Genomic DNA, 13,007 nt, shown 5'->3' with positions numbered 1-13,007 from the left:
GAAGGAAATGAATCGGAGGGAAGCATCATTAAAATGCAAAAAGAAGAGCACTGCACTTTTGCCCTCCGGGGGCGACGTCAGACTGAAAGCATCAAATACTAACCTGCAACACGGCGTCGCCGATAAACAGCATGCCAGTCTGATCGGCTGCGGATCCGGCCGGAACGGTCAAAGGTCAATGGAAAGATTGGGATATAATTACTCATTTAATAGAGCTTATGGGATGACATGGCAGTCAGGATTTGCTCTGATGAATCTTTCAGTCTAACATTAGCAAAAACATGAAAAACTTGGATGAATTTCATACGTATCTGGATTTTAGGTCAGTGTTTTCTGACAAACATAATGAAGCTGTCTGATGTCAAGCAACTTGGATTATGTCAAGATTAAACTTACATAAGAAACTAATAAACAAACTTTAATGTGACATGGCCCGGTCATGAAGATCATAAAGATTTTGCTTATTTTTCTTGATTAAAAATACATTTATATAATGTTATAGCGTACTGTTCACAGAGTGCTTACAAATTCAATCAGAATAATTTAAGAAAAGAAATACTAAAAATAGACACAGACAAACAATGCTACAGTAATAAATGGACATTGCTTAGATTAAACAGTGCAGAAACACAATAACAAGGAGGTACGACGAAATCTTACAGCAATTTGTATGTGTTTTACGAGGTGGATAATTTGTATTCATTTGTACGACACATTTATGCATTTTTGTACAATTTGTTTTCAACCCGGTGACATTGGGGTGAGATGTGTGGTTTCATTATTGTTTTTTATAATAATCAGACATATTTGTACGAATTCATACACTTAACTCATAAAATACATACAAATTCCCGTGAGATCAGACTGGAAGATCAGACAAAGATGAAAGACTATAACCTGAAAATCTATATGCATTGACTTGCTTAGTCCATTGCTTTGGGTTGCTGTTGGGTTTTGGGAGGTTTCTAAGTTGTAACTTACAGGCCCACACCCCAAAATCTTTACATTTTTATTTTCGTTCCTCCATGTTTTTTATTTTATTGTTTACCAAACAAAAATTGTAAGTCTGATCCTTTAAGCAACATCATTTATCTTCACAAGCATCATGATTTGAGGTTCATTCATCAGTGTCATTAAGATCATTAACCCTAAATATAACCTCAACATTGAGCAGATTAGTTAACCGTTAACCAAATGTCTGATGGGAGGAAATTTTGTCATCTTACCTACTTGATCTTTGAAAATCTTTGAGATGACCACAGGCACTTTATGTTCAGCTCCCCCCTGAAATACATGAAGATCTGTCAAGATCATGAAGTTATTAATCTATTGCCTTATCAAAGTTTCTTCCCTATAAAATAATGAAACTTGAAGCTGCTTTTTAAATGGGTGATATTGTGAAGTGTTTATCTGGCCTGCGGATAAATACTTCAAAGTCTACAAAGACTCGACATATTACAAGAGACAACAACTTACTTTGATACTTAAGCCGAGACCTCCAGTCAGCTGTCTTCGAAGTACAACGGTTCTGTGCTTTAAAAAATGGGAATTTAGTTGGTAAAGTATTCCCGACATCAATTATTAAAGCAATCAACATGAGGAAACACTTGAAGCTTGTACATATGATGCATTATAGAGCCATTTCAAATGGTTTATAATATACCGTGTGATTAGTTGTACGATATGTTTTCACAGATAATTTACACAAGATAATAAACAGCCGTTATGATTTATAATACAGTACATTAAAGCTTATGATGGACTCCATATGTCTTATATTAAGTGTTATAATCCATCATAGCCTTTAAAAATAAAAACATTATTAGGTAACCGTGTTAATCCTGTATAGTAGGAAAAAAAAGAAAGATTTAAAATCTATACAATATACACAGTTATAAATCTAAATAAATCTTTAACAGTGATTGATTATGATTGCATTTGTCTAACAAACTAGTTCTGATTCTGAGTCTACTGATGTCATTTATAAAAGATGATGTGATGTGACACAGATGTCAAATATACAGTAATGAAGAAATGTCTACATGCTGATCCTCTGTATGATGTGTGTTACAGGTAAAGTTTTAGTACTTACATTTAAATGTGAGTCACCACCATTAACACAAACCACATCCTGCTTCTGTATGATCAATAATTCTTTTGTTAATTTTAAACGAATGTCATAGGCGTTACTCGTGTGCTCATCAAACAAAAGGGCAAGTCCGGTTTTTGTCTGTTGAAAGAACAAAGAGAAACAGTGAATTAGTTACAAATGTCACATAAGGGTATCATTTCTGTGTCATAAGAACCAATTGCAGTTTATTTGAGCTCAATAGCACTTAGTATCTAAACAAATGGTGTGGCTAACGCACAAATACAGACTTAAAGTAGGAAAGTTAAAGGTGCCAAAGAATGCATTGTAATAATCTGTTAAATTGTTCTCTGATATCTACACAGAAGCTTTGTGTTTATATTAAGTGCAAAAATGATCCAAAGTCAGTTTCCATGTCCATTTACAACCCTAGGATTTGTCTTTAGATTGAAATGATCTATTATAACCTTAATTGAAAGGGTCATGAATAATAATGAGGAGCTCTGCTCTGATTGGATGTTTCTGCTTCAGTAGCTCTATGTGTGTGTAAACAGATCTTATGTTTGAGTCTGTATCAGATGAAGATACAGATTTTGAGGAATAATATATTGTTTGGAGATTGTTAATGGACGTTTCTGAGTGGTAAGTTTCTCAGTATGAACCTGCAAAACGTAACTGTAATGTATATGCTATTAAACAATCATTATTCTTATAAACATCAGTTACAATGACCCCTAAATAAATAAAACAGATAGGGTTTTTGAGTTGAACATATGGTTTATTACAGAGGTCTCCAACATTTTTCTGAGCTAGGGCTAACACAATTGATAAAACAATCTGCAGGACTACTATCTTGTATAGTTTATTCAAAACATTTGATTTTATTTGTTGATATGTTTTAGCATTGTTTAAAATGATACATGAATACATACAAGAAGCCATCTAATATAAAAGATGTTATAAATAAATATTCAAATATTATATAAATATAGATATAAATATTAAAATTGAGGCTATTAATAGAATTTGCCTTGGTGGGCAACTCACCCTGCGGGCACAATGTTGGAGACCACTGGTTTATTATATCAAACTTTTTTATGAAGTTGCACATCTCCCATTTGAACAAAATAAGGAATAAGTTTTCTCTTTAGATTAGAAATGAATAAACCAAACTGTCCTTCCACTTGAACAGCATAAATTGGAGAGCAAAAAGTGCAGGGCCATTTTTGGAAACTCAAACTAGTATTCTCATTTCCATACTGCAGATTTTGTAGCCTTTGGCTCTGAGATTTTCTCAGCTGTACATGATTGGAGTCTAAGCAGTGACGTGGAATAAAGTTGCATATGTGCAGCAGTGCAGCTGAGATCTGATTCCCCCCAAATGTTAAGGTTATGCTAATCATATAATGGCGGTATCCTGACAACCCTAGCGCTAACTTAGCAGTCACAACTTTGTTTTTATCATTGTAACAACATTGTAATTAATTTAATGTTGGGGTGTACATCTTGACTGTAACGTCACAGTTGGTGTTATGTTGTGATTGGTCTGTTTTCCAGCTGTCTTTTGCATGCACGAGGTTTACATAAGAAAGAGTAAACAAACAAACATGTTTAAGGCTCATGTTATTACCATGAACTCTTATTATTCATCCATGCTTACGTAAATACAGTTTCACAGCACCTTTAAAGTATCTTCTGTCTGGTAAAAGCATTTAATCTTAAGATTTTTTTCTTACTGCAATGGATTTCACCTTGAGAAGACAAAAGGCAAAAGGAAAGCTACCTGTGGATCTTTCAATTACTTTCACATTTCACATCAGTCAACATGGTGCAGAATGAGACAGCGTGGTTTACCTCAGTTCTCCTGAACAAAAGCAACTCTTACAGACTCTTAAAAAATACTTTAAACAGAATAAACACTTTATCACTACACATCAGCACTACATCAGTGTGTTCAGTGAATGCAATAATCAGCCTAAATGAAATATAGTAGAACAACACAAAACACATCTCAAGCATTGACCCAAGCAAAAGTAACATTTTCTTATTGTAGCTGTATTTGCCTCAGTCTCTTTCTCTTGGCCTACTTGGTCTCTCTCTCTCTCTCTCTCTCTCTCTCACACACACACACACACACACACACACACACACACACACGCACACCTAAATCATTTCTCCCTTGAGAAACAAGGATGTAGGTCAAGAGAGACTCGTGTGAACTTTGCAGAAGAAGGTAATTAATCAAAGTTCAGAGTTAATACACTATACTCCACTTTAGACATTTTACTAACCAAGTAATTTGCAACTAAATATAAATATGTCTTTTAATAACATAGCCTATATGACATTATATTCACAAATGATTAAACCAAATAGTGAGTTTGTGACATTTGAATATCTTGTTTTATCTTTAAAACAAAAGTAACCAGAAGGTCTGCAATCGTTAAAAATGAGCAAATAAAATATTTCAAATCAATATTTAATAGTTGTGTAATAAGCTGATAATGTAAACAAAATAAATCCCTTCAGTGGGATACAACATCATCTCAAGTCCTGATCACATTGTCGGGGCTTATTCCTGTGATAATAACCTGCTGCCTATACATAAAGTTGTCTAAGTCTAAATTATCCCTTACAAAACTATCTTTGAAACTCTGTCAACTTATTTTGCGGATCCTAATTCCTTCCCTAACCCTACCTCTAACAGTCTCTATCTAATGAAAGCTAGTTGACTTGTAGTTGGACAGTAATTTATATCTAAGTTTTTTTCTTTGCAATTTCTACACAGTAATGTTATAATTCTTAATCATTTCTGCTGTGCCGCCCAAAGCCACAGCGTGAGCATTCACAGCTCGATGGCTGAATTGAAATCCAGTATTGAGCAAAGGATCTGGCTTGATCTTCATCTACTGTTTACATCCGCAAGACAAACCTCAGGCGCAGTGTTCGAATTGAGGGGGGGTGGGGTGGTCCCGAACCCCCTATAAGCATTGATGGACCCTCAATTAGCAGGTCCCCTGGTTGTTGTTGAAATACTATATGAATTTAAAATTCTTGTGCTGCGCTGTCACAAAGCGATACTGCCCATTATATGTCCCAATTTTGCAATAAACTAATTTAAAAAGATGTCCGTCTGAAATAAATGTAAACTCTCAAGTGCACCTCACACTGTTTTCTGGAGGATTTGACAGATTTTGTTAGATTTAGGATTGAGTTAGGGGCTTTTAAAAAAATTATTATCATACACTAATTTGAGGGGTAAAATGGTTAGGGTTGGGGGGCAGAGGTTTGGGGACCCCCCTAATCTTTGACATATTTGAACACTGCTCAGGGGTTCTCCAGCTCACTGCAGGAATCCTCACGAACAATCACATACTGAAGAAAAAACAACAAATGTCCCACAAACCATAGCAAATGCATAACAATACTACAACAACCACCCATAACATCCAAGTGTTGTGACTTTTGCATGGGCAACATTTTTTATGATGTAAAGTCAAATTCTAGTTGTTTTGCAAAACACAGTGAATTAATCGCTCCAATGAACAAACCAGAGGTCCCCGCTGCTGCTGCAACAAGATAACTGACCTAACTGAACCTGTTAGTTAGCTGTGTATTACCAATTAAATGTACAATTGTTTTCTGCCATAAGAACAGACCTGCACTCATTTTTGGATAACAACCTGACAGTTACGAATTACTGAAATAATCACATTAATATATCCAATAAACAGCTTGGGCCGGACTGAATATCATTTTAGTCCAAGAGTCTCACACTAATCCATAACCCATACATCCCAACTGGCAACCTTATTCTCTTTCCTAAATTAAATGTATTACACACATTATTGCCATCCCATAAAAACATAAACGTGCAGCCTTGAGGTAGTGAAGCAGTCCTGATTTATATTAGCTCATATGAGTCTGCAGAAACATCATTTACCAGCGGAAGAGCAAAAGTGCTCTTCACTCACAAAAGTACATTAAATACACAAGAGAAACACAACATCAGCAGGTGTCACAAGACTTCACTGCTCTCAGCAACTTTATCAGTGATGTTTTTAAAGGGATGGTTCACATTTATTTACTCACCCTCAGGCCATTCGATATGTTGGTGACGTTTTAGTAGAACAATAAAGAGGATATGAAGACTTTGGTTCCAAAACGCGATAAACAGCATTTTTTAAGTCAGTATTGTATCAGTATTAAAAAGTAAATTCTTAATTTTACGCAAAATCCAATATCTGCCGTGTTATTCAGTCATCTTTTCTCTCTTTTTTCCAAAACACGATAAACGCCAGTCCTCCTTTTCTGCTTAACCAATCACAGCGTACCATTCCATGCATTGTAAACAAAAATGGTGGCGCGTTGAATACACACAGAATTTTCCTCATCTACTTTGTTCTTCGTGATCGAGAAACAACTAAACAAAAACAAAATAATACTTTGATGGCATTGATAAACCTGTGGTGGTTTTCTGTGGCGGGGAAGAAATGTAAGCCATCAATATCAGATAATTTACGTGAGAGGCACTCGGGCGAAGGAAAAATGCCGTCTGTTGTTTGCTTTCTCGACAGCATCAAGCTTCTGTCATGCTAACAAATTGACCTCAGGGGATCTTATGAAAAACTTTCCATTATTTTACTCAAAGTCAACAAAAATCGAGCAGGACCAAAACTTTTTACAGCTGATCGCTGTCAAAGTTCAGCAACGACGTCCCAAAGATGACAACAGCAATGACAGTGTTCGTAATATGGCAAATTAAGTGTTTTGATTAATGCCATTAATGTTTATTTGTTTTTATCGGTGTATACCACTAGTCAACTAAATAAATATAACATGGCATCTTCACATCATGCCACATTACAACCTTGGGTGTGCATTATTTTCGAATAATTGAACGACCCATTGTCATTTATTCCTTACTTTTAGCAACAACAAAAAAACTTGTCATGGATTTATTGCATTTTGCGTTTTATAATACATTTTTGAAAATCTAATTATGGATTTGAATTTTTTATGTTTTTATGACCTAAATATGCTATGTGATAGTTTGTAAGACAAAATTGGTTTTCATCTTGTCACTTTCTTGGTATAGAAAACACGTTTTTACCCAAATTAGTCAAAATGGATTTATTGCATTTGGAAACCAAACTCTTCAAACATTGCTGTAGTTAGTATCAAGTATTTATCTTACTATAAAATAACAGCCTTATGCGAAGCATTCTGGAACCAGAAATCCAGTTTCAGTTTTTTCCTTCAGATGTTGGTTCCCAGAATGCTTTGCATGATCAATTTAACTTTAAACAAACTGTTAACAGTAAATAACACAATCTACAGTAAGTTACTGGCAAACAGCTGCTAGTGATATTGTAATTTCTACTGAAGTTTTTACAATAACATTGAGGTTTAGCAGCTAAACATTCATTGAGACAGCAGGCCAGTAGAAAGTGTTCTTGCAGTGGTCTCTCTATTGTGAATTCTGTCCTGGTGTTGTGTTGAATATCCCTCAGCGTTATCTTTCTAAATCTGTGTTTTTTTAATGGCTTTAAGGTCAATTATCTGCTTCAAACTATTATTGCTTTTAAGTGTTTGATGTTGTAATTGTGAAATATTGCTTCTAATTTGAATTCACTCCAGAGAATAATAAGTGAGCCACTGAACTGCTTCAATCCAGATAATAATTAGACGAAAAAGGAAGGTCAACCACTGTCTGGAGATCAGATCACAGCTGATAATGTTAAACCGCTCCAGGGCTACATCACAGACTGCCGCCAACAGATATTGTCTTTCTCCCGGCCAACACCACCGCAAATAGTCAATATACTGTAGCTTTTGCCTGAAAATGTTTGTAGTTTTAGTAAAGCATTTGAAAATGAGATGAAGTGTGAAGCTGTGGTTCTGATGATCTAGAAAGTGTCATCAGTTTGTGTGTGGAGGAATTAAATGAATGCAACATGCAATTACACATACAAATTGCCACAAGCCACGCCCACTATTTTCTGAAATATGTCACATGCAGGGTTGAAAAATAAGACGGCTTGTATATAATAAAATGTTTACGTTTGAAAGACATGTTTCTCATTATGTGAACAGGACCAGCAATGATAAGGAAATATGAATGATATAATACAGTAAACAGATTCGGTTGGTTTAATGTACTAACAAGGTCATTTTTGCAGATTGAAGTTGACATTATGAGTGTGAACTTGAAAAGTTTCCAAATGATTCTTAAAGAATTTCATTCACTTGGCATGAACAAGAATGCCATGGTAAAGATGCAATGAAAAGCCTCACAGATACACACAAAACTTTCTGTGCAACCCGCTGTAACATAAATCATTTCAATAAATTGGTAAATGTCCCTAATTGGCTCACTATTATATTACATTATTTCATATGTCCAACTCTTTCTCTCTCAATAAAAGATACATGAAAGCAAATGAATAAAACTCAAATTACGGATTAAACTCCAATTATTCGATGATTCACATCTAAACCAGTGCTGTCTCAAAAGACATTTCAATCCTTGAACTCTGCATTATGAAGAATCTAGGCGAGGTGAGTTTCCAAATGCTAAATAGAGCTCATTAAAATTCATACCTGTCGTAAATCAAAATGGAAATGAAAAGCTGAAGCTGGAAACGGTGACAAAGCTGCACTGGAGGTGGAAGATCCTTTATACAGGCTGAGTAAACATATCACAAGATTACTAAGAGAGTCATCCAAGAGTTTGCTTTTAAATTGAGTTATAAAGCACTGTGATGGTGATTTTAAAGAGATAAAGGTGATAACCAGCAGGTCACGTGCAGTTTAAAGACCTACTAATTGCTCGGCAGTGACGCTAATAAACTCTGTCGTCTCACACAACCTGAGTCTCAAGATTACATTTACACTGTGCATCTAATTTACTGTTTAAATAAAGTTAACATCAGTGATGCTTCTCCACGCTATTGCTCCTAATTTCTACAGAAATTAAGTAAATTTCAACAATGCACAAGGGTTCATCAAACTAGCTGTGCAAGTCATCATTTTAACACACTATTTTCAACTAATTACAACTTTAACGTGGTTTAATGAGTTGCTATAACTTGTAAAATGAGTTGAAATTGTAAAATTGTGTCAAGAAACGAAGAATAAACTCTCAACCCAGCAGCAAAATCTACAATAAATATGAAACTCTGAGCTGTCAGTTCAGCACAAATCACTCTCTCATTAATAAAGAAAAATACTTTTGTTTTTTTTCTTGCCTGAAATCCTTTGAGTATCCAAATATCAACAGAAAGATTTCAGTGTCTGTCTCTTGTGTTGAGTGTACCGGCTAAACCTCAAGAACAAATTCATGAAGAAAAATCATTATTGATTTCTGTTCTCACAGACATCCAATCTTTAAAGGTTTCCCCGAGGTACCGCATGTGCTTCAACTATTTTTGGGCAAATACTGCAGGTTATCCTCAGATCTTAAAGTGGTGAGCCAGCATTTACTGTCGAGAAACTTCAGGACAGCCTTAAAAAGCTTCAGTCCAATAAAGTGACTGCAGTGCAACGGGAAACACTTCAGTAAGCAATTATAAAAACAAAAAACAGAGCATAATGCATACATGAAGAAACTCTAAAGGCGAGCCGAATGGATTTTCTACTCTTCCAAAGAAAATCCTTCGGGAGGGCATCTTTGAACACCTCGAGAATTGTGCGAATGAAGCTCCAGCACGCTGTCACACATCATTATCTCCACAAAAAGGAATCCAGCAAATAGGAACAATAGCAGAAAAACTCATTTTGCATTGAGATTACACTGTCGTCTCACATCTCCGTGATGTCTTCTGTCGGTTATGTAACCTCTATTGCGTTGTTTTGTTAATTTTTTTAACGATGACTACTGTGGAAATAATGAGATTAATTTTACAGTTATTTTACACTATATTTTAATAGCTCATTATCTCCAAATGTCCCCCTTTACTTTTTCTCCCACACATCTCATTTACATTAAAACATAATTATTTTACTCTCCCAGGCTGTTCTTTTTCCAACTGCACCAGATATCCTAATGACAATTGCATACGAAAAACACAACAAGACACATCTGTGTATGTGTGTACATACAGATAATGGGATGTAAATCTCTGAATTCAGGAAATACTTTTACTCTGCATCATTTATCACAAATGATAACAATTTGAGTGAAAATAATGGGTCGTCCTAGAATTTTCTACAAGTTTGCTATGCTGCACATGAGCTTCAGCAACAAACCCTGATGTTCAATGTTTAACAGCATGATATAAACCAGAGTCTTGTGGATGTTAGGGGACATCTGACCTTCAGTATACTCTTAAAAAAATAAAGCTTCCTAAAAAAAATGTTTTATTGTGCAGTGTGCACAAAAGGTTCGTCCATTCGTCCATTCAAAAGAACCATTTAGCACCTATAGAGTACAAAGACTTTATATGCTAAGTGTCTCAATCCCTAATAGCCTTATTTCTATATCACTGATCAAATCAATGTGTCCTAAAATTATTATTTTTGAGTACTTCATTATTAAAAATTTTAAGACATCTCACATACACAATAGGCTACATATGCACAGTTACTGTCCAATAACTTTATATCTGCAATAAATAATATCAATGAATGCTGTCACCAGTGCAACCAACTATACAAAACACCTCACCATATTTCTGCAGCAAATGATGTCTAAGTAGAATATTCATTAGTTTAAAGTGCATAATAAAACTTTACTTCGACTAAATCAAACATAAATGCATCAAATTTAAATTTTCTACCAGTCAATAAAAACACATCTTACCCTACTGATCCTCTGAATAATAAGAGCAGAATTTATCACAGTGCGCAATAAGAGTTCCCTAAACCCGCAGCTTTAATCTCCAGAAACATGCCTTCAATACAAAGTTTCTTAACCTTTTATAGATTTCACTGTAGCAGTTACAGTCTCTAATGTTCCCAAACCCATCTTTCTAACACGCAAGTGCCCGTTATTATTCCACAAAACTCTCATCTCTTCTTACCCATGTCGGTACTAGCAGGCTGGCCGGTCTCTCTAATAAATCAGGCTGATGTTTGGCTGCGTTCATCTCCCATGCAGCCTGTGGTTCGGTCCACTGAAGTCACACACACACTTGGATCAGTCATTTATATCCAGTGATGCCCGGGCATCGCGCGCAGCCGGGTGGGAAGGACGCGCCACCGCTCCGTGCGCCAGCATCCGAAGCTCTTTTTCAGTCAGTGGAGACGTTTTTCGGGGAAGGGTCGGAGCTTAAAGAGACATCGGCGGCTGAAGTGACGGAGAAAGTGATGAGGTTTATTCCTTCGGATGCTCCAGCTTGGGTTAGTTGGGATGTAGATGTGTAATGCTCGAGGTTCTGAGCGCAAATGTTGCGCGTCTTTTCTCCACCTGCATCCTCCTCCAGCTCGGGCTGGGCTTTAACCCATCACTGACTGAACTGGAAAATCACATCTGTGCATTTATTTGCAATGATAATGGCGTTTCTAACACTGGCAAAAACATTTCAAGAAGCTTTAGGACAGATGTGCGTCTTTAAATGTAAACTGTTTTAGTCGGTAAATGTGATTGATTCAAGTGAATCTGTTCAAACTGTCTTTATAATCTTAGATAAAACCTTTTATGCATATTTATTTCCCAAACGCGCAAGGAAAATGTGAGGAAAGTTGTTGTCAGTGCTCTGTGCATGTTTAATTTAGGCTCATGTTGCATTTTCTCTTTTAATTTTAGTGATCAGTTAACAAAATTTACATTTACAGAATGCATTTGGCAGATTTTATCTTTATATTTTATGTGTGTTCCCTGGGATTGAACCCAATTCTTTTGCTAATGCAGAGCTTTACCAATTGAGCTACACAAGATGAATGTCTCATTGACCTAAATATTGTGTGTGTGGTGTCAGGTTCATAGCCTCACAGCCTCAGGTGCAATCTGATAATACGTTACAACTTAATACACACAGAGGATTAACAAGAATCACTATAATATAATGCCAGTATAATTTTGTTAGTGCACCTTGCATCCAATTATTTAAGCCTTTGGACTCAAGATTTATGTCTGGAGACTTGTGTGGTTTTATTAAGGGGCGTTTTTGTCTTACAAGGGACCCAAACCATATAAAAGCCACCCACTGCAATAAAGCAATTTATTGTTTTTTCGTGACACAAACACTTAATAATAGCTCATCACATGATGTCTGAGCTGTCATACTTTACTGACCATTTCAGGTACCCAGAGCGGTCACCATTCCTTTCACAAACCTTCACGGCTGCTGTGCGCACAGCATGAAGGGCTCTCAAGCTTCTTGGTTTTGCCTTCCTAAAGCAATCCCACATACAGGGCGGCGAGGGAGGTGAAGGCACCCGGGCATCGGGCCAAAGTTACATCCAACAGTGCATCTCCTTCAGAAATCGCCTAAATAGTCGTACTGATAAACATTCATTTCACACGAGCACCTGGCAGAGATGTTTCTGAAAGACAACGGGACAGAAAACCGAAGGAGGTCAGAGGAGGGCAGCGGGGAATAAAACTCACATCACACTTGTCTTGAAACCGTGATGACAAAACACATACCTGAAGAGATGTGAGAAACCTCTGCATGCACGTGCATGAGGCTGTTTAAGGTCGATGGTCACCGTAGGGAACAACCTTCACATTTTCCTGGAAATCTGAGTCAACAAGTTATCATCTAAGCATAATTATCCCCTTCACTGGCCAACTAATTAGACCGCAATCTTCACATGCACCGTGAAATAACATTTTCCTGGAGACTTCAACAAATCGCTGGCAACTGTTTTGAAAAACTATATTATTGAAGGAAATTGTGCACTTACAGAATTGTCTGCATGTTCTGGTCTTATTCATGCCAGCAGCATGGACATCCAGACTCCTTTCTACAGC

At 36.3% G+C, this 13,007-nt stretch overlaps 1 protein-coding gene across 1 annotated transcript in view; it reads right to left on the bottom strand.

The window, feature by feature from the left end:
* sntg2 (syntrophin, gamma 2) overlaps positions 1-11,523 on the bottom strand; it is a 42,573-nt gene extending 31,050 nt beyond the window's left edge. Inside the window, exons 1-5 of the mRNA XM_065255095.1 lie at positions 11,113-11,523; positions 2,093-2,230; positions 1,477-1,533; positions 1,227-1,284; positions 104-147 (exon numbers count right to left, since the gene is read on the bottom strand). Coding sequence (XP_065111167.1) covers positions 104-147; positions 1,227-1,284; positions 1,477-1,533; positions 2,093-2,230; positions 11,113-11,178 — 363 coding nt within the window. The 5' untranslated portion in view covers positions 11,179-11,523. The remainder of the gene's footprint in view (positions 1-103; positions 148-1,226; positions 1,285-1,476; positions 1,534-2,092; positions 2,231-11,112) is intronic.
* Between the last annotated feature and the right edge of the window lie 1,484 nt (positions 11,524-13,007).

This window comes from Paramisgurnus dabryanus, chromosome 17, assembly GCF_030506205.2.
Source record: "Paramisgurnus dabryanus chromosome 17, PD_genome_1.1, whole genome shotgun sequence".
NCBI classification, from domain to species: Eukaryota; Metazoa; Chordata; class Actinopteri; order Cypriniformes; family Cobitidae; genus Paramisgurnus; species Paramisgurnus dabryanus.
The sequence above is the reverse complement of the archived record's forward strand: the minus strand, read 5'-3'. Positions and strand labels throughout refer to the sequence as shown.